The sequence below is a fragment of the Eleutherodactylus coqui genome, chromosome 4 (assembly GCF_035609145.1).
Source record: "Eleutherodactylus coqui strain aEleCoq1 chromosome 4, aEleCoq1.hap1, whole genome shotgun sequence".
NCBI lineage: Eukaryota > Metazoa > Chordata > Amphibia > Anura > Eleutherodactylidae > Eleutherodactylus > Eleutherodactylus coqui.
The window spans coordinates 114,780,142-114,803,201 of NC_089840.1; the positions used below are offsets into that span (position 1 = coordinate 114,780,142).

Consider the following 23,060-nt stretch of genomic DNA (forward strand, 5'->3'; position numbering starts at 1 on the left):
TTACCTACTTGTTTGCCTTGGTAACAGGGTCGGCCTCCAACCTGCAAAGACATCAACAACAACAAGCATGTATTCATACTTCCCAACAAGTGGGAGATGAACGTAGTCAATTTGCAATCCCTGAAATGGGTAGAGTGGTCCCGGCAAGTGTGATGTGGCAAATTTACTTTTGCCCTGACTCACCCATGGCATAGATCATGCTAAACCGGACAAATGATGTAGCAGCTACAGAGAACCTAGAAGTCGCCCAACCTCTTTCAAGCGTCGTCGTCATTACTGCTTTACTAGGTGGGTCTTTCCATCCATCAGCTGGGCCATCATGGGATACAGGAACTGTGGTGGGCAAGTGCTGTTGACTGTTCACCACACGCTGTCCTGTTTCTGCTGCTCCCATATTAGTCCATTTATTCTTTTCTTCCTTGCTGGCTTGTAACTGTAAAAGTCTTTTAGCATATCAAAGTCCAAATTTTTGTCAATGTCCAAAGTTTTTTACCACTGACTCATGCTGTCAGTATCTTTCTTCTTTCTTCCACGGCTTGAGGGCCGCTGCCTTTGCTGCGCTGTCAGCGAGGGTGTTGTCTCTCGCCTCTCCAGTGTAGGAATCGGTGCGAACTCTCAACTTTGTCAGGTAGAAGTAGGGCCTCCATGCGACTCTGTACCGCTGCACCATTCTCAATTGGTTGTCCTGCTAAGGTAAAAAAAACTGTCTGGCCTTCCATATTGGTCCGTAATCATGAGCTATGCCAAATGCATACCAGGAGTCAGTGTAAAGGGTTGCCGTCTTACCTCTCGCCACTCTACACGCCTCAGTGAGGGCCTTCAATTCCGCTTCTTGTACTGTGACATGCGGAGGCAGAGCTTCTGCTTCTAGGACATCTTGTTGTGTGACCACTGCATATCCGATGTGGAGTCATCAATCCTCACCCTGGTACCATCTGCAAAAAGCTCAACATATGCATTATCAACAGAGGTTCTGATAACTGTTTGCATACCTGCAGTTTCTTACTGAATTAGTACTAAATAATCGTGCTGATGTTCTATTTCACATGGCTCGGAATCTTGTAGCACAAAATCATTTATTTATTTTTTTTTTTTTTTCAAACCCAATAGCTGATCTACAACACCTAGATCATCTATGACCCAGATCACCTCTGCCTCCCCCCTTTTGAACCGGAATACTCAATGGAAAAAGAGTCATTGCGTTCAAACTAGTAAACCAAGAGGCACAAAAACAAGCACTTTGTAGGTCAAGGTGACATTGTATGCAGCGAAGTCTGAGCGAAAATCTCCTTACAAAAAAATGTTTTTCCTTTCAGGTCGCAGTTAGCATTTTTTAACACAAGGGGGCGCAACACAAGTCAAATTTTACGTCACCCAGTGTAATAGTATTTCAGGGTATGGCCAGCGTTTAGCTTTTACTCTCCTGTCGGAATATAATTATAGCTTCAGTGTAGACTGACACTAGAATATACAAAAGACTTAAAGAAAAACTAAAGAATACGGATGAATTAACATCCTACTCTGGGCAATTCAGTCCCTCTTTCTTCACATAAAAAGTAAAATTACTTCACCAAATTGCATGAAAAAGTTTGCTGGGTGACTATAGGGAAATTATTCCATCTGTAGGAGCCTTCCATAACATCATCTGTCTGAGCATCCATTGGAGAAGCGGGCAGTGGAAAACAGAGCCCCTGGGAACATGAGAGAGCGTCCCCTGTCATGTATTCCTGGTCTCTGACCCCCATGCATCAACTCCAATCTTCCATGCACTATAAACCAGCTTAGTCGTCTACTATGTCCCAAGCTGCATCTCCACAAAGGTTTGTTTCCCTGAACTTATCACACATCCAAAGTGGCCACATCTTGGAGCGTAACAAAGTCTGGTCAAACAAAACCTTACTTCAGACAATCATGATGTTAGCACTGGATACAGTGGCATTGGGAAATATAGGCCTCCCAAGTGCAGCAAAATGGCTGCCAGAGGCAGAAAGGGGCGAGGCTACAGATCTCCCAGGAGAGGCAAAATGGCTGCCGGAAGAAGGGGCGGGGCCAGGGGCAGCAGCACTCCCAGGTGAGGCAAAATGGCTGCCGGAGGACCGGGCGGGGTCAGGTCCTGTCCCGGATGGGGAGGGACCGGAAGTAACATCACACACCCTGAAAGTGAGCACATGGGGGGGGGGGAAGTAACTTCAGGGTGGGGGCAGGCCTCACTACATTTACTGCAGAGTCACACTATGTTGGGTTGTAAACATTGCAAGCGCGGCCGCCATTACAGGGAGGGGCTGTAGTCAACACAAAGACATTACATTGTTCATTAGCAATACACATACCCCACTACATGCTTTCCCCTCTTCAATCTCTTAACTACGTTATACCTCCTCCTAGCAATCTAAAAACACCTTTCTTTCTGCAACTTTTCCTGGTCCTTTCCCATTGTTCAGTAAATTCTGCTCCCTTCCCTTCAGCAACCAAATCACAAGCTCTATGACCTTTGTCCTTGCTCACTTTGCTCAACTCTATTCTATTCGAAGTTTCTATTCATTCTATTCGAAGACACAGTAGTGTTTCTCTTGTAAAATCTGCTTTCTTCAAATCCTTCCAATATAACCTCTCTTTCCCACTCAGATTACAATGCACATTAATTCTACAAAACACAGGGAACGACAAAGTAAACAGAAAGGGTTAATTGAAAAAAGCTTTCAGTTCACTCTTATCAGCAGCCCTCCCCCCAACAATAAACACTGCACATTCTTTCTATAATACCAGACAGACGGGATTACTGGAGAATACCCACAACGGCTCAAGGTATATATCTCATCTACCTTTATAACAACCAACCTCTACTAGTAATCCGTCTGGACAGGACATTTTAGCTATACACAGAGACTGACGATTATTTTCAATGACCAAAACCTCAATAATATTCTGGAGAAATCAGCCGTCACACCACGGCTATACTTCACACGTATATACCTTTTCACATATGAGAACATAACACGCTCAATCATAAAGGTAAGTATACGTATCATAAATCTTCCTAACCTCACACTAGTTTTACCTAGGAGTAAGTGTCACTGGCGTGTTCCCTCAGACGTAAACAGCCGAGTCCGCCCTCCTGACACATTAACCCTCACAGAATTTATCTCTTGGTCTTGCATACACAATTTTTAACCGTCTCAGACACAACAGCATACAAAATACCCCTAGACAGGTAACATGGTGATTTTCCGAGTGGACAGAACTAGAGTTATTACCTGTCTTTCAGTGAAGGTCCAGTCTGGATCAGGAACAGGCAGAAAAGCAGTCAGAACCCAGCTCACATCGGTAGATTTACATAAAGCAATCTTACCGTGTTCTGTAGATTTTCGGGCCCCTGAGTTCTGCGTGCCATCTGCCGATCTCTGTACGTTCCAGGCTGTGACCTCACAGATCCACTCGCTCACCCAGGGACTCCACTGTTCTGGATTATAGTTTTCTCCAGCAGGCTTTGGGGTATTTTGTCGCTTCCGAATTATATCGTGTGCACACATCATCGAACCAGATCAGACACAAGTGCTGGTCTAAAACTGGGAGAGTCTCTACCATGTGTAGAGGCTCAGGCTTTTTATTATAACACATGATAACCGCCTTTAATGGGCGTGCAACAGATTACATCAGTAACATATAGGATTCTCATTTGTCGGATCATATAGAATCTCCCACCTCTCGGCCCACCCTCCCTCACGTCCGCCATAGTATGGACTTTGTCTTCTTTAGCATGCAGACAGCCTTAAGCAGTTTCTGTGTATGTGGCAACCTATTGTTTAACTAGCTTGTATGAGGAGTGGAAGGGGGCTAGGTAAACACTCAGTATTAAACACAGGATATACACGACACTATGGCCCTTTAACTCTTAGAGGCTGGTTGTGCAACTTGTGTAACTTCTATGTACTTAACTAACATTACATCAGATATCCATTGTCTAGCAAATACTATGATTAGATTGTGTGTCGATCAAACTCCAGAGCTAAAAGTCATTACAACAGCAAAATACATTTGGGTTATATAAATCGATAGACATTTTATACCAAAATAATCATCATGTCTATCACACTAATATATCCTCATCCTCCCCTTCGGTCAGGTCAGGGATATCCCCTTCCCATCTCTGCACAGCCCTTTCTCCAAGCGGGGCCAGATGTTGCGCTATATGGGCGTAGAAGCTCGACAGCGGTTTGACAAGATTACACATCTGCGCCAGGCCCTCCAGCCGTGTCATGGATAATGGGATAGACCGACCTCCAAACTGAGCCCTGGCCGCATCTCGCAACTGATAATATCTAAAGTAGGAGTTTTCAGGCAGGCCATGGGCTATTCGTAGCTGTAGAAAGGTGCAGAGCGTACCCTCGCTGACTTTGTCCAAGAGGACATTGACGCCGCAACGCCTCCAGAAGGCGGACTCTGGGAAGCGCTGGAAGTGTGGCAGTTTGGGGTTATTCCAGAGAGGAGTGTGTGGGGATCGCGGAGTCTCCTCCTCAGTGGACAGTCTTGTGACTCGATGCCAAATTTCCAATGTTACCAGCATGGGAGTGGGCAGAGGAGCTATCAAAGATGAGGGGCCGCTCAACAGCAGCCCCCGTAGGTTCTGAGCAGGGTCCACCATTCTCGGCTACAGGCTCACTACTGGGTTGTAGTCTGACGAGGATAGCCACCACCCCGCATACACCAGCTGGCTAGCTAGATAGTAGTAATAGACGTGTGGTAGGGCCAACCCTCCCCCGCTCAACGGGAGGCACAGAGTCTCCAATCTGATCCTGGATGTGGTGCCCCTCCACAGTATACGTAATAGAATCCCGCGGAATGTAGTGAAGAATTTTTTGGGGACTAACGTAGGGGAGTTATGCAGTATATACAGAAATATACAGGGGGAGAGTACAGAGGAAGAGAGGATAAAAAGAAAAAAAAAAAGGAGGGGGAGGGGGGAGAAAAGGGGAAGGGCGGGGAGGGGAGAGGGGTCGCCTTCCACAGTTACAGTGCAAAAAGAAAGGGAAGCGTTGGCTGGCCAGCCGCATTAATTACGTATTTTTGGAAGTCTCACGGCAAGGATCAGTTTTGTTCAAGTCAGTTTAGGACATCCTCTGGTCTTTTGAAAAAATGGGAACGGTTATCCTTGACCACCTTTAGCCTAGCAGGGTATAGCATGGCGTAGACGAGTTGTTTTGAGCATAGCATTTTCTTTGCTTCTGTAAATTTTTGTCGCCTCTGCTGCACCTCTAGGGAAAAGTCTGGAAAAATGCGGACTGTTTGTCCGTTGACCCTTAGTGGTTCTCTCTCACGGTTAAGTGCCAGGATTTTGTCTCTGTCCCTGTAATTAAGCAGCTTTGCAATAAAGGTGCATGGGGGGCCCCCGGGCGGCGGAGCCCTTGATGGGATGCGGTGAGCCCTCTCAACGCAAAATAGGGGGGACAGAGAGTTGGGGGCCATACTCCTGCTTGAGGAGCGATTCCAGGAAGTCGCAAGGATCTCTGCCCTCAGCGCCCTCCGGCAATCCTATAAATCTGAGGTTGCATCTACACAATCGGTTCTCCATATCGTCCAATTTCTTCCGCTGCGCCGTAAGGTTAGAGTTGAGGGTGCGCACCTGATCTGAGAGTGGTGTAACAGTGTCCTCCAGGTTAGAGACTCGCGTCTCGACCTCTGTTGTGCGCTCTCTCAGCGTTTGGACGTCCGCTCGCAGTAGACCAAAGTCCAACTGTAGTGTGTCGATTTTTTTCTGTGAGGGCAGAGCGTGACTCTGTGATTGCCTTTAGTACGTCGGCAATAGTTGGGTCGGATGCAGAGGGCGAGGCTGGTGCGACTGCCTCAGAGGGTGCGCTCTGTGGGCTGGAGGGCATGTTAGATCTGGGGTCCGTTGAGGTGCTGGGCCGAGAGTATTACTGCAGCTTACTGGTTATTTTTGCTTGCTTGCTGGGCGCCATCGCGCTAGGGGATAGTAGTAGGGGATGTCCGCCGGCTTGAACTTATGAGATGTCACAGGGGGGGATTCATGCGCAGTTTAGGCTTTAGTGCATAGCTGTTGGGGTACAGTCATAGTGTAGTAGTATCTATGCACCGCCAGTGCGCTACCCCCTGACGGCAGTTCAGGGCTCAGTCTGTAGGTGTATGTAAGACAATGGGTTATAGTCCCGGAGTGTCTCTGATGGAGTGGTCCGCGGGTCCAAGTCCCTCTCCGCCTCCCGCACTATCCGTCAAGAGGTAAAGTGCATTAGGAGGGGGGCAGGTAATTGCCTCTGCTTCCCTCTGTTTAGGGTAAATTGCTCTCCCGGGGGAAGGGGGGGTTCCGCGTGCGGTGCTCCTCTCTGTATATATGGCTTCTTCAGCACTCCCCCACTGTCCTTTTCTCTTCTGTGACTCCCCTTACACCCCTTATCTCCCCTCTGCTAGATGGTGTTTGGCTGGGGGGGGGGAGGGGTGGGGGCTGCCCCTTGGTGCGACCAACGGCCTGGGATGATAGCCGCAAGGAGCCCACTCCGCTGGTGCCTCTGATGTGGTCCCCACTTCGGCCCTCTGAGCAGGGGAGCTCGCGATTCAGCGCTTCCGGTTGCGGCTACCGGCATTTCTGGTCACGGTCAGCCGGCACTCGAGTCCGGGATCTTCAGGCTTTGTAGGCCCCCGCGGCGTTCCTCCTCGGAGGAGACCCAGGGAGGTCTCTAATTGCTCCCACCGAGTCAGAGAAGTCAGCGCCGGTCTCCAAAACGCTGTCCCAAGCCTCCAGCACGCGGGATGCCACAGATTGAGGCGGTTGCAGAGCTTCTCCAGGCCCGTCTTCTCTCTTGGGCTGCTAGGCCACGCCCCCAAGACTAGAGTTTATCCTGCAAAGAAGAAGCCCTCATAGTCTTTGTTCACACGGGGCAGAATTTGCTGCGGAGAGTCTGCTGTGGACATCTAGTGCACAGAATCAGGTATATAACATTGGATGTAGAACATATAGATGTCCTATAATCTTATAGACCTCCTGTGTTGGGGATCTGTATACAGTCTGTGGTCATTATATAAGAACTGTTTTGCAGCTCCTTACATTGCAGGGATAAGTTCCTTTTTGTGTAACAGTTAATGCAATGAACTCCTGATCAAATCTTTTCTCACATTTAGAGACGGACTGTAACAGCGGGGAGGGTCGTCCTTCTGTGATTTTCTTTAGTCCCACCAGCTATAATGTAGCGCTCAGTCACTGTTACACTGTGAGAGTTATAGAGATGTCATCATTCTCTGCTCTTTCTTATCTCTCCGAGTTTCTTCATATTCTGAGTTCTTCCATACTCTCCTCCATATGCTGTGAATTATGTTGATGAGATTCTTCTCTTTTGTCTCCTCTTCTTGCTTTCCAGAAGGGTCTGTAAGGAGATAACTTGTTATTATCAGAGATCTCTGTGCTTAAACTCTACAAGCAGGCCTGGGGAAGGAAGGGTTAATGTCTAGAGGTTAGCAAGGGTATTTCACAAGACATGTAGCTGTCGAGCCACAATAAAACCCCTCCTATATAAGTCAGAAAAGCAAGAAGGGCACCTGGTGTAAGCACACAGGTGCACATGCAACACCCCAGAGGAATACCCCGGGCACTTGACACACGTGGAGAGCTGGGAGGTTAAGTGTTGGCTTGTTATGGCCGCATTTACCAGGCTCTTTTCCCAGAGGGATGACACATAGCCAAGGCCAGAGCACGATTCTAGGCCACTGTTGACACCCCTATGATAGGGAATGCCAATAAACAGGATTACGGGGGGTAGTAGTTGCCACGGATGATGCCACCGTTCCCACACACCGGTATGTTACACGGCAAAGAATAAACACAGACACTGATTTTCTAGTAGCTGAGGTCCCCAGGAACTGTTAGGGCCCGGTATGAACTTTACTTGGTACTTTGGCAAAACAATTATTACACAGCAATTCAGGTACAATTCTTCACAGTGCAAGGAAGGTCAGGGAGGATACCCAGGATGAAACCGGTGCTACAGTCTGTGTTATATGTCAGGTACCACTCCTGGACAGGGAGCACTCCGGAGGAGGAAGGGGGTAGGGGTCACTCCACAGACACTCTGGTAGCAGTTAGCTTTTAGTATTTGCACTTCGCACTGGAGAAGTGTGGCTGTGACAACTTAACTAGAGTACTTCTATGTGGTGATCCTTGATCTGGACGGCCGAGTAGGAAAACTTGTAAACCTGAATTTGTAGCTCTGCACTGGCTTTGTTGGTAAAAGTGATTACTTACAAGTGCTCTCTATATTAGGCCTGGGACTCACTTCACTCACATTCAGATTTCAGTTGCTAAAGGATATCTCTCCCTCTCCTCCATCTTCACTGCAAGTAATCTGAAGGTGCTTCCATGTGGTTCTGCGTTTGGTGGTAATTTGGAACTCTCTGAACACCAGAAGATGGACTCCTTTCCCGCTCTCAAACACTCCTATTTATACCCTCTTTCATACCACATGACATGACATTCACAGGCAGACTAAGATTTTATTGGAGTTAACCTCTCAAGTGCCACAGCTGTGCAACACAAACACTAGAAATAACTTTGCACAGTGCCTCCACATGGGACAAACATGTATGACATTTATGGAGGGGACCAGGATGATGTTCTGGGACACTACTCAGATATCACAGCTGCAGCCAGTTGAAGGATAACACAGAAGCACTCCTGCTGTAAATCTGTGTATGGTCCAAAGGACCTTGTGTACTGCTCACCATGAGCAGTCGTGCACATGATTATAGCAATGTCTTCTACATTACCCTTGTTCACATACTCATACATGATCCTCCTGATCACAGCACTCCATATTAATACTCTCCAGGCTACATGCAGATTTCACTAAAGATTGGCCCACTGATTCCCCTGGTGCATTACAGTGGATGGACGCCCGTAAAGTTCACCTTCCCCCTTATATAACTAGTGCTGACTGCCAGACAAGTGTAGTGGCCCAGTATATTCATTTCTGGCCCCCTCCATAATGTCATACATGTCATGTCTATTATAGGTGCGCTGTGCCAATTGTCTAGTCATTCTGTTGTGTGTATTGCACAGCTGCAGCAAGTGAGGAGTTAAGTGGTTGCATGAGCCTGGGAGATGTTTGTAATGTATCAGTTATGTCCTGTCACATGATCCATGTTATCTATAAATATGAGTATTTTGGGTGTGGTAAACTATCTATTCTATTCTTTTGGGTTCCTGTGAGAGTTCCAGCCACATGGGAGTTCTTTCAACTCCCATGTAGTGAAGAATGGAGGAGGAAGAGCGGTTCCTGATGTTCTTTGTGCCAGTGACCATAGGGAAGTGAGAGTCCCAAAAGAGAGAGAGAGAGAGCGTGAGCATGTTGGTGGTAAGTAAAGGCCCGGCCCTTATGCAGTGGTACTCTTGTGCTGCTTTCCTACGCAGCCGTCCTGTACTCTGAGAGAGGTACTAAAATTCTGCTGTCCTACACGGCCTTCCTGTGCCCTGGGATCACTGTATAGAGGTACTAAAGAAGATTCTTGTTGTCCTGCAGATCTGTCCTGTGACTTTCACCCAGTGTTTGATGAGAAGTAAAGTTTTGTCAGGCCCTGACCGTTCCCAGGGACCTGAGGTACGTTATACAAGTCTGCGGCTCATTTATTTACCACCAAGGGTCTTTCTGGTGGGTAACAGAATGGTGGCGTCACCCATAACAATGCCTATACCTGTTCACAAGTTTATTGGGCATCCCTGTACAAGTGGTGTCCAGAAGAGGCCCAGCGCTGCCCTGGCCAAGGCTATGTGCGTCCCTCCGGGAGAAAGCATGGTAAGTGCCGCCATAACAAGCCACCATCTTGCCCTCCCAGCTCCTCAACATACACCCTATGTCCGGGGTCACCCTACAGAACACTGCACAAGACTCTGGGACACCCTCATTAATAAGACAGTTGGTTCCATTACACACAGATATTACGAGTACCGTTCTCTGATGAGCTGCTGCTCTGTACTCCATGTTTTCTTGAGTGGTTACTTCTCTCCACGTGTCTGGTGGTCTTCTGACACTGGTGATATAAGACATGTTACAGGTCATGTGACTGCATAGCACACAGAAGTCACAGGTCATGACTCTACGCTGTAGTCCTGTCATTAGTGACTCCTCTACCCTATTACAGGTCTTTAAATGGGTATGTGAGGACATACAGAGATGACAAGTGTGAATGTGGTTCTCATGGAAACAAGGATAAGTCATCAATAGAAATAGCCCAGAAAAACTCTTTAAAGGGGTATTCCCACCTAAACCCAAGATGGTCACGATGGAAATATCCATCGGTATGCCGCAGCCATCAGTGGCCAGAATTAAAGAAACGGACAAACTGGCTTTTCTATACAGTTTCTGCAACTCCCATTCATTTCTATAAGAGATACAGAAACTGCATAGAACAGTCAGTTTAGCTGTTCCCTCAATCTCGACCACCAATGGCCGCAGCATGCAGATGACTGACTGAGATAGGAACATCCTTGTAAAGAAAATCTGTCATAGAGTATAAGCACCATAAACTAAGTTATAATCTATAGTTTAGGAGACGTGGGGGAAGCGGGCGGGGGGGGGTTAGGGAGCCTCATCCTGCAGCATCCCTCGCCAGAGTCAGCATCTGCACAGCATCCCTGACTCTTTTCAGAAGGCTGTGCGCATGGACTGGTCATAGGAATGAATGAGAATGTGCACGATCAGGTGGAAAAGAGTCAAGCTTGCTGTGCCGACTTTGCCCGGAGACACGGCAGGAACAGACTCCGCGCCATACTTCAGAGTGTGTGCATTCTGTAATGCTGCAGCGTCTCATGGGGGTTCTAGGCATCTCTGTAGGGTGATAGGTGATGTGTAGTGGCCATCATCAAGGAGGTCAGTGCTGAATGATGGGGGTCCTGTGTGACTGTACACCATGGGGCCCCAAAAGTGACACAGCGACAAAGAGAGCATAAGTAGTTGTAGAAAGTGGCAGCATAGATGGTGGTCTTTTAGTTAAAAAAAATAAACTTTTATTTATTCCATTAAAACGATTTTTCGGCCAAAACAAATGGCCTTTTCTGTCTTGCCTGAAACATTGTTTTAATGGAATAAAGGTTTCTTTTTTTAACTAAAAGACCACCATCTATGCTGCCACTTTCTACAACTACTTGGGCTTGGATATTTGTGGATATCTTGGGTTCAGGCCGCCATTAAGTGGCTCTGCATCTGGCTTGCCTCCCACTGATTGTGGTACACTTCGAGTGCCGTGGTACCTGCTGACCTTACAGAGACAAAGAGATTCTCACCTTTACTAACAAAACCATGGCAGCTATCACCGATAATACAAATATCCCAGCAGCAGCAGGTAGAAGCCATGAGGATGGAGCATCTGAGGAGATAAAGACAGGAGATCAGTTATAATTACTGTCTGTGTCCGGCCTACATATTTATAACACGATGAGACAATTTAGGACACTTTGGGTAAAATGCATCAGTTTAAACAGTTTCCTGGAAATGGAAATTACAACCAACAATGGTGATACCCAAACAGCAGTAACTACAGGAGACGGGGGTCTGTAGGCAATATGTGAGGACTGAGAGTATCACAGTAATACCGTTACCTGTAATCTCCAGTACATGGGGTATAGAAGGTGTGAGGCCAGTATAATACCCAGTAATACCCTCTTACCTGTAATCTCCAGTAAATGGGGTATAGAAGGTGTGAGGTCAGTATAATACCCCATTAATATCTTCTTACCTGTAATCTCCACTACTTGGGGTATAGAAGGTGTGAGGTCAGTATAACACCCAGTAATACCCTTACCTGTAATCTCCAGTACATGGGGTATAGAAGGTGTGAGGTCAGTATAATACCCAGTAATACCCTCTTACCTGTAATCTCCACTATATGGGGTATTGAAGGTGTGAGGTCAGTATAATACCCAGTAATACCCTCTTACCTGTAATCTCCACTACATGGGGTATAGAAGGTGTGAGGTCAGTATAATACCCAGTAATACCCTCTTACCTTTAATCTCCACTACATGGGGTACAGAAGGTGTGAGGTCAGTATAATACCCAGTAATACCCTTTTACCTGTAATCTCCAGTACATGGGATATAGAAGGTGTGAGGTCAGTATAATACCCAGTATTACCTTCTTACCTGTAATCTCTAGTACATGGGATATAGAAGGTGTGAGGTCAGTATAATACCCAGCAATCTCCTCTTACCTGTAATCTCCAGTACATGGGGTATAGAAGGTGTGAGGTCAGTATAATACCCAGTAATACCCTCTTACCTGTAATCTCCACTACATGGGGTATAGAAGGTGTGAGGTCAGTATAATACCCAGTAATACCCTCTTACCTGTAATCTCCAGTACATGGGATATAGAAGGTGTGAGGTCAGTATAATACCCAGTATTACCTTCTTACCTGTAATCTCTAGTACATGGGATATAGAAGGTGTGAGGTCAGTATAATACCCAGCAATCTCCTCTTACCTGTAATCTCCAGTATATGGGGTATAGAAGGTGTGAGGTCAGTATAATACCCAGTAATACCCTCTTACCTGTAATCTCCACTACATGGGGTATAGAAGGTGTGAGGTCAGTATAATACCCAGTAATACCCTCTTACCTTTAATCTCCACTACATGGGGTATAGAAGGTGTGTGGTCAGTATAATACCCAGTAATACCCTCTTACCTGTAATCTCCAGTACATGGGGTATAGAAGGTGTGAGGTCAGTATAATACCCAGTATTACCTTCTTACCTGTAATCTCTAGTACATGGGATATAGAAGGTGTGAGGTCAGTATAATACCCAGCAATATCCTCTTACCTGTAATCTCCACTACATGGGGTATAGAAAGTGTGAGATCAGTATAATACCCAGGAATACCCTCTCACCTGTAATCTCCAGTACATGGGGTATAGAAGGTGTGAGGTCAGTATAATACCCAGTAATACCCTCTTACCTGTAATCTCCAGTACACGGGGTATAGAGGGTGTGAGGTCAGTATAATACCCCAGTAATACCCCCTTACCTGTAATCTCCACTACATGGGGTATAGAAGGTGTGAGGTCTGTATAATACCCCAGTAATACCCCCTTACCTGTAATCTCCAGCAGGTATTCCTGGCTCTCCTCACTGACTGGGTTTGTGATCCGGACATGGAGTGTTCTTTCGGCATCTTCTCTCTGGGCACTCCTGATAATCAGCATCCTATTGTCATCTATCAGCCGGTATCTGTGGGGGAGAGACCCCCCGTCCACCTCCCAGGTCACAGCCGCCTCCTCTCCAGAGAACTGGACGCTCACAGCAATGTCCTGACCGAGCCGGCTGGAGTTACTGGTTATGCTGGAGATGAGAACTGGATCTGGAAGTATCAGGAGAAGGTCGGTGACCATCAGTAATGTGACATCAGCATGGAAATGAATCTAGGTGCTGTATAGAGTGCTAGCTCTGCTGTCATTATCAGACCCCAGTACCTGCCCACTATACTGACCATCAGTCATGTGATCTGCAGCCCCCTCCCCATATACAATCACCAGTGACTACTGATCCTCTGTTATTGGCCTCTATTACAAGAGGAGAGAATTCAGGTTTCCCATAGAGGACAATAGAGAAATGTCTCCTGTGATCCACCAGCTCTTACCTAGTACAGTGATGGCTGTAGAGTTCCAGAAGCCTCGCGAACGGTTGTGACGCCAGACAACATACTCACAGGAGTCGTCCTTCCTGGCATCTGTCAGCCTCCAGCACCCGCTGCTTGTGTTTAGATGGAGTCTGGAGTCGAAGTGAATATCGGACCACATATTATCACACCACAACTCCAGTAGTTTAGTGTCTCCAGCTCCACATTCTCTGTACAGATCCAGGATACTTTCTTCATCAGTACATTTCATGGTGCAGTCAGTGATGTCTGATCCTCTCCGCACATAGACTGATGAGACGGATGACAGGATCTGGATGATGAGGACAGCTGTGAAGACACAAATATGGAGACATCAGTCAATGAAGCAGAGTTCCTCCTCTCTGGAGACATCCTTGTACTTTTCCTCCAGGCTGCACTCAGTTTGCTCATTGCTAAACCTTGGTAAAAGCAAAATAACTGCCAAAAAAAATCCAAAAAGCAAAAAGTAGTTCAACTTCATAAATCAGTAAAAGGATCCAAAACTGAGAAAATTGCGACTGGTTCTGTCCGCACTCTGATCAAGAAGTGGAAGAATGATGGGGTCTGGTATTACCAGTCAGATAAAGCAAGAGAGATCTCCCACACCGGTGGCAGAAAATTGCAAAGAAACCTCTAGTGGCCCTGAGTTTGGGGTCCCTCCAGCACCTCAGAATACACGTTTTAGGTTTGTCTTGTATTACTGTCTTAACTGTGGAATGCATCAGATTTATGTGTATTAGAATTTGCAGGCATGAAAGGGTTAATGTCATGTCATGTCCAGTGTTATCTGGAAAATGTATCAATCTGTTTAGCCATCTATTGGTCTGTGTTCAAATCATGTAGAGAGAGAAGTCTTAAGAGGAGTAAGGCCCAATGTCCACGGGCACGCACAGATTCGCAGTGCAGAATCCCGCAGTGGTTTCCAGCCGTGCCTGCGGACATAAGGGCAAACAAGACATTTTCTCACCTGCACGAACGCGACGCATCCGGGCGCGCCAGCGTCATGTTTTTTACTTTTTTAAATCTCCTGCTTTCCCATCTCTCCTCGGCACGGCCACAGTGTCAGCTGCAGTTGTGCCACAGATCAGACGGCTTTCATTGACTTCAATGGGAGCCATCCACATGGGAAACCACACAAAACGGAGCAGGCTGCATTTTTTTCCCCGCGCATGTGATCCGCACGCCGGGAAAAAATGACATCCACAGGTATTTAATTACCTGCGGATGCCCAATGAATGTCTACGGGCATAAACTGCAGATCATCCGCGCAGGTCACCCACACAGATGCCACAATTCAATTATGTCCGTGGACATGAGGCCTTAGTTGGTGAGATCAGGGGAGAAAGAAGAGTTCAGTCAAGTTTGTGAGAGTTAGGGCTCTTGCAGACTTACGTTTTTCTTGTGCGTTTTTTTTCACGCGATATCGCTGTGGTTTTTTTTTTTTTCTTTTTCACACGATTGTCAATGGGACTTTCTAATGTTAAAAACGCATCGCAAGTTGGTGCTTTGCAATCTTTGTGTGATGCGCTTTTATCATTAGACAGTCCCATTGACAATCACGTGAAAAAAAACGCGCAAGAAAAACGCAAGTGTGCAGGAGCCCTTAGTTGGTGAAGTTGGTTGGTGGCTGTTGGAGATGAGAGAGAGATGTAGGTAGTGGAGAGATGGCCTGATGCTCATCTTAGAGACCAGCCTTACCAAGGACCCTCCATCTAGCAGTTGCCCATAGAGTACATGAACATCCAGACATGGTGGAAACGCGTGGGAGTGCAAGAAGCGCATGTATCTGGAGAGATAGAAACCGCCAGTGTGTGAGAAAAAACTGAGTGTCTGGCAGGAGAGAGAGTGAGTTTTGCCTGGAGAAAGATCCTACAGATAACTAAAACTGTGGACATGCAATGCCCCGAGAATCCTCACTGCTTCAACACTGTACAAGTTGTTTTTTGTGCGAGAACTGTTATATTAAGCATTTAAGTAAACGGACAGGACCGAACGTTCCTGGTTCTCATTCAGTAAATACCCTCTGTGTGTGTGGACTACTTTATTCTGTCTGGGTGATCCGCCGCAGAAGATGGAACACTGGTGTCACGGTGACAAAACAGGACTGAGGCCTCATGTCCACGGGCACGCACGGATTCTGAATGTGGAATCCAGCAGCGAATTCCACCCATGAGCCATGAGGCCTAAAAAGACATTTTCTTACCTCTCCAGATCCAGCGCGGGTCTCCTTCGTCGCGGCTGGATCTTCTTTCTTCTGCACGGCAGATGCGCTCGGTGCGCTGGCCGACATGCCGCGCGCATGCGCCATGCTTTTAAAAAAAAAATTTAAATCTCCTGCTTTCCCGCGGATCCAATGGAAGCCATCCCTGTGTGATCCCTAGAAAAAAAATGCAGCATGCTGACAATGGTCAGGCCGTATAGTGGCGGAGTCGGTATGATTGCAAGTGCCGGTTGATTACGGCTAGCAGGCATTGCAGTCAATAGGACAGGGAGCATGTTATCAGGCGGAGTACAGAGGGGTTGGGATTAGGGAATATGGTATGCCTCCCTGAAGAGGTGCATTTTAAGAGCACGCCTGAAGTTTAGTTTATCAATGATTGCCCGGATATTTTTGGTAGTGCGTTCCAGAGGACGGGTGCTGCTCTGGAGAAGTCTTGGAGGCGGGAATGAGAGGTTCGAATTAGAGGGGCGCTTAGTCTGATTTCATTAGCAGAGCGGAGGGTCCGGGCTGGGTAGTGGATTGAGATGAGGAAAGCAATGTAGGGCAGCACGATGCTATGGAGGGCTTTGTGGATGAGGGTAGTGAGTTTAAATTGGATTCTATATTTGACGGGCAGCCAGTGCAGTGATTGGCACAGGGCAGAGGCGTCCAAGTAGCGGCTGGACAGGAAGGTGAGCCTGGCTGCCACATTCAGGATGGATTGGAGAGGGTAGAGTCTGGGGCCAATAATACTAATGAGCCAAAAATGACCTAATATCTGGACAACAATAAATGTAAACAGACAAACCAGGAGAGCGACTTACAGCTCATAATATATACAGCAGGATGTGTGCTGTGAGGCCAGTATCCCCAGGAGTAGCGCTATACCAATCCTTATTCACGAGGCCGGCAATTCCGCAGCAATGTCCGTCCATAGCATGCAATGTTAAATGATTCTTCCCTGCACACGAGCGGAAATCAATCACTTGTGTTTTCCGCTCACGGAGGAAGAATCGCAGCATGCTCTATTTGGTGCGGGAAATTGCACAAATGACTTCCATTGCAGTCAATAGAAGCCGTCCGATCCGCAGCAATTCCAAAATGTTGATCCATGTCATCACCGGCATATCATGCCCTGCAGTGCGCATGTGTGCCGGCTGGGACATTCGCAGCGGATCTGAACAGGCGAGTATAAGTCACTGGCCGTGGGCAGGAGGCCTTATTCATTCCTATTAGCGGAGCGTGCATGCATATCCGCTGGTCTCAACACTAACACAGAGCGGGGTGCGTTGTTCTGGCCGGCTGGCGGGGAAGGGGTTTCACTTGCCCTGGATTGCAGCGGGGTGCCTTCTTCTGGCAGCCTGATGGGGAGGGGGTTTCACCTGGCCCAATGCGTGCCTCGGGAAGAAACGGAGGTGAAGGGCTCCCTTGCAGCTGCAGCATGAGCTTACTGGGCTGCCAGACCTGTAGGCCAATCCAGCTCTGCAGCCAATCAGGTACAGGGGGCGTCACCCCCTGTCAAGCTTGACTCCACCAGTTTTTCCTGGTGGCATCAAGATACAATAATAGTGGCCCAATGCCCATAGAGGGAAATTCTGTGGCGATTTTTTTCCTGCAGAATTTCTTCCTTGGCACGCAGTACATAGGATTGCATTAGCTCATGCAATCCTATGTTCACAGCCGCAATTTGACCGCGTGAAAATCCACACGGTAAACAAATCACGGCATGTTCTATTTCCATGAGGCTCGCACAGAAGCGTCACCGCTGACGCGCCGGCTCCACCCTGCACATACGCAGCTGTACGACAGCCGGCACATCGCAGAGCGGAGGAGAAGTCGGTAAGTATAAGGTCAATGCCGGGGAACTGGTTGCATTCCGTTGCGTGAATCTCACAGTGGGATTCTGACCCGGCCGTTGGCATGAGGCCTAAGGGCTTCCTCACACAAGCGTATATCGGCCACCGTTTTCACCGCAGGCCAATATACGCTATCAAACCAGCTGTCTGACCCTTCCCTCTCCCTCACTGGCTCTCTGCCTCTCTCCTCCGCCCTGGATGTTTTCATTGGGAAGGGGCGGAGCTAAGCTCCACCCCCTCCCATTGCTGGCTGCAGACAAGGGGCAGGAGTTTAGCTCCGCCCTCTCCCATTGCAAACAGCCTGAGTGAAGGAGAGAGGCAGAAAGCCAGTGAAGAGCCATAGTGATTGTTCTTGTACAATGAGTCTTCTGGGTACCGTCCCATAATGCAGTAAAGACGTTGGTGGACGCATTTCCGCAGCTGATTTCATACTATACGGCGCTCCGCCTCACCTGCTCCATAGTCTTCACACTATTAGGCTTGTTAAAAAGTCTGAGCATCTCCTACAATAAGGGGAAACGTCCCGCTATTACAGTAACATCCCCCATATTACATGGGGTAATAACTCCCTGTGAGGTGCGGCTCTGGATGATCAGACCCCCGGGGACTGCGGAATATGTCAGATAGGAGATGATCCCACTCCTGCCCAGAAGTACTGACCGCTTCATACCCCAATTGTAGGAGATGGGATTGTAGTTTTTTTAAAATCTTTATTACCGCTCGGATGTTCCACTCATAAACAATTTTAATTTCCATCAAGTGTTATTTATTTATTTTACTTAATTTGATACTAAAATCTACTGTTTTTCATATCTTTTGTATCAAAAAACCATCCTTGGATAATCTCATCCGGCCTCGGAAACATAAGAATGTAGAGATTAGTGACCTCGGACCCCCAGTGCTATAAACCGTCACTAATAAACTACAAACTGCCAATTAAATTAAAAAAAATATTTTACAGCGAAATCCATCAGAGATTACTTCTCAAATTGCAAATGACTGAAAACCAATAAGGCCTCATGTCCACTGGGAAACGTTTATTTTAAATCTGCAGCATTTATCCCGCATGCGGATCCGCGCCCCATAGGGATGCATTGGACACCCGCAGGTAGTTAAATACCTGCGGATGTCATTTTTCCCGTCAGGCGCGGATCCGTGTGCGGGAGAAAAAAAATGGACATGCTCCATTTTCGTGCGGGTCTCCCGCAGGCTTCTATTGAAGCCTATGGAAGCCGTCCGGATCCGCGGGAGGCCTAAAATCAGAATAAATTCACCTGCTCCGGACGATGCGGATCTTCCTTCCTTCCCGTCCGGAACTTCTTTCTTCGGCCCGGCGGATGTGCCCGGCGCATGCGCGCGGCACGCATCCGGCGTGCCGAGCACATCCGCCGGGCCCAAGAAAGAAGATCCGGCCGCAAAGAAGGGAAGACACGCACGGCCCGCAGCAGGTGAGTTTATTCTAATTTCAGTCCTCATGTCCGCGGGGCAGGAGGGACCCGCTGCGGATTCTCCATGGAGAATCCGTAGCGGGCCTGATTTTCCCCGTGGACATGAGGCCTTAATAGTAACTCCGGGGTTAATTGAAAAAATCCCAGAAACATTCACATCTGTTACAAAGTATCTAAGTGAGAAACTCAGCGCAAGAGCGACATCTGCTGACAAAACTTGAAAATGGAGCCCTATAGAAATTAACCCCTTAGGCCCAATGTCCACAGGCAAATTAGATTTGGGACACCCGCACGGGAAATCGGAAAATCAAGCTGCCCATAGGGATGTATTACCGTCCACAAAACAATTAAAAACATGTGGATGTCATTTTTTCCCAGCGTGCGGATGGGGGGAGGGTGGCGTGCTCCAATTTCTGTGGATTCCCACATGGACGGCTTCCATTGAAGTAAATGGAAGCTGTCCGATCCACAGCCGACACTGGGAGATAGAAGGGGGAGCGGAGCTACAAGGATCTCTTACATATTTCCCCATATGGATCAGTCCTCTAGCCCCTACCTCACTCGGGGAAGCCCTGGGAAAGTCCTCTAGCCCTGCCCCCTATCTCTCCAAATATGTGGAGATATGTAAAGGCCCATTTAGACACAACGGTTATCGCTCAAAAGATGTAATTTACAGCGCAAGGTGATCGCTCAAACGCTGAGCGATCCCCTTGTGCTCCAAGCGAAGGATGCAGAAGACAAGCAGGGCCGCTTGTCTTCTGCATTCAGCCGTTTACTTCTCTGAGCGCCCAGCTGTTATATAGCTGATCGCTCTGAGCAGAGGATGGAGAAGACAAGTGGGGTGGTACACTTGTCTTCTGCATCCAGCTGTTCTCTGCACAGAGTGCTCCGAGCAGGGTATGTAGAACACAGCTGGACCGCTCTGTTTCTTCTGTATCCCGCTCCCTGATGACAGGCTGGGTGTGAAGAACAATCAGCTGTATCCCACTGTGTATCCCTTATAAAGCTCATCGTTGTCTTTCAGCATTCTGAAAAACAGCGATGAGCGGCAGCTTAACGAAAACTGCACGATGTTAGTGCAGTTAAACACAATGATTATTGCTCAAAAGACGGCCCCCCTAACATCAATTTAGAGACTATAAACTTTCACATTCCTTGTCACTGAATTATTTATTTACAGTTATCCTTCCCTGGTATTTATCTAAGTGCTATTAATTACAACATGTCTGTGCCCTCTTATCCTGTCTCTGGTATCTAAGTGCATATTAAGTACACCATGTTTGTGCCCTCCCATGTGATCATGTGTATGTTCTTATATAAATATGTCCTTAGATTTGTTCCATTATGCCTGAGGAAGAACCCTGTGTAGGTTTGAAAGCTCGCTATAACATCATGTATTTTTGTTAGCCATTAAAGGTATCCTATCTACAAGATTACTTGGTTTCTCTTACCGAAAAAAAAAAAATCACACGCTTGCAACACTGAGATTCATCGACAATATGGAAAGCAGTTTGCTGCTCACTGAGCGGGCACTCGCTAGGGTAGATGTGGGGGTGGATGGTAGTTCGGGAGAGCGGGCAGCTAGCTGAATGACAGTTAGGAGGGGTAGAAGGAAGAGAGCCAGGGAGGCTAGTCCTGAACTGGCACATCCCAACAAGTTTAGAAAAGTTGGCAGATAAGGGGATTACAGGATTAGCACTGCTGTAGCACAAAATGCCCTCTGACTGCCAGGGGATGACTGCTCCGGTAAGAAGTGGAATAGGAGCGCAAGGCAGTCTAGACCGGTCCGGTATTAGTGTATCTTGACACCACCAGGAAGAACTGGTGGAGTCAAGATTGACAAGGGGCTGACGCCCCCTGTACCTAATTGTATGGAATCGCTGGCAGTGCTGCAGATCCTGGCAGCCCAGTAAGCAGAGGCTGTTGCTGGAATTTTGGGAGCCCTTGACCTTGCTTCGTTCTCGAGGCACGCTGTCGCCCAGCTTACAGCCCATTCCCCTCACAGGCCAGAAGAAGGGAGCGTGTTGCAATTTAGCCTAGGATAAATCCCCTCCCCGCCGGCTGGGCACAAGAAGGCACTCCGCTGCAAAGCATGGAGGGCTTCACCTCCCTGACTTACGAGCCCCTGCAGGAGGCGCGCATTGCCGACGATGAAATTCCCTGGTCCGCCAGCAGAAAACAAGTACGCACCGCTGCCAGGACAGAACAACGCACCCCGCTGTGCGTTACAGTGCTGACCGGGGTGCCCATTAGGGAATCCACAGGCCCATGAACTGTGCTTGACGGCGGCGGTGTTGAAGGTGCCCCCTCTCCTTACCCCCGGTCGGCATAAAGCAGTACACAGTGGCCGACAGTCCAACGACATCAGCAGTTGTAATGCGGAGAGCCAGCAGTGGAGGGTAACACATGCGGCTGCTGCACTCAGCATTAGAAGAGGCAGCCTACAGAGCTGAGGGATTCAGTCTTCTAACCACCAGCCCGCAGACACCACAAACAGGAGAACAGCTGGGAGGACGGGGGACAGCCACTTAGGTGATGTAACAGCGCAACAGGCGAGCGGCCCATTACTGACACCGAGCCCTTCTCACTCACTGACTACTTTAGCTGATTCCAGGACCTTTCCCGCTTGACCCTATCAGGAGCTAGGAGTGTGATAGGGGCATTCCTCCTGTCAAACCCCTAGCTTCTGGTGGCGTCAAGATACACTAATACCGACAGGTCCTAGTGGTGGGAAACTCAATTATTAGGAGGACAGGGCAATCTGTCACAAAGACCAGGATCGTCGAACGCTGTGTTGTCTTCCTGGAACTTGAGTTTGACAACATCGTGGATCGGGTTGACAGATTGCTGAGATGACAAAGTTAGAGGTAGGTGGAGGACCCTCAAAAATGATTTCAGGGAACTAAGATGTAAGCTCAGGGCGAGGACCTCCAAAGTAGTATTTTCTGAAATACTACCTGCACCATGTGCCACACCAGAAGGGTAGCGGGAGATTAGGGAGGTAGACAAGTGGCTCCAGAGTTGGTGTAGGAAGGAGGGGTTTGGGTTCCTGGAGACCCGGTTGGATGAAAGCTGTGATTGGGCGGTGAACTAGCAGGGTTACAGTCGGTTCAGAAGAGAGAGGGGTTTGTCTATGTAAAATCCTGTTTAATGCCCAAATTATGGGAAGATATATGGGAGGGAGATGAACATGTGGGGTCTCTGTGGGTGGAAATACACAGAGGGAAAAGCAGCAATAAAATCCTTAAAAGGGGTTTTCTGTAGACACCAAATATTACAGAAGTTATTCCTGAAAATAGATAAAGCAGCAAATCACAATGAGGTAATTATTATGGGGAACTTTAACAATGTGGATATAAACTGGGAAGCTGATACCTGTGGACCTCATAAAGGTAACAACTTCCTGTCAATTACTAAAGATAATTACCTTCCCAACTTGTTCAGGACCCGACTAGGGGAACGGCCATTGTGGACTTAATATTAACCAACAAACCTGACAGAATAACAGGGGTGCAGGCTGAGGGGCACCTGGGAAATAGTGACCATAATATAATACATTTCAACTTGCTGTTCAAGAGACCTTATTAGGGAAATTACAAAAATACTAAACTTTAGGAAGGCCAAGTTCGATCAGCTTAGTGATGTCCTTAACATTATTGACTGGGATAATGTCCTCAAAAATAAGAGTACAAAAAATAAATGGGAAATGTATAAAAACATCCTAATTACTTACTGTCAGAGGTTCAGCGTCCGGAGAGGTAAGAAAAATGTGGTTTCTCTCTCCATGGCCGCAGGCACACACGGATTCTGCTGAGAGAGTCAGCAATAAAACCCGTGCGTGCAAGTGGACATGAGGCCTTAGAAATAAGAGAAAACCAATATGGCCTAATATAGATGTAAAA

The 23,060-nt window shown here is 47.6% G+C and overlaps 1 protein-coding gene across 1 annotated transcript; it reads right to left on the reverse strand.

The window, feature by feature from the left end:
* Window positions 1–7,227: 7,227 nt before the first annotated feature.
* On the reverse strand, window positions 7,228–15,944 carry LOC136626523 (uncharacterized). The gene is made up of 7 exons (XM_066601577.1): window positions 15,858–15,944; window positions 15,353–15,440; window positions 13,637–13,963; window positions 13,094–13,357; window positions 11,282–11,364; window positions 9,948–10,029; window positions 7,228–7,373 (listed from the first exon to the last, which is right to left on the reverse strand). Exons 1-7 carry the CDS (start codon window positions 15,942–15,944, stop codon window positions 7,228–7,230), a joined length of 1,077 nt encoding a protein of 358 aa, XP_066457674.1.
* Window positions 15,945–23,060: the final 7,116 nt, after the last annotated feature.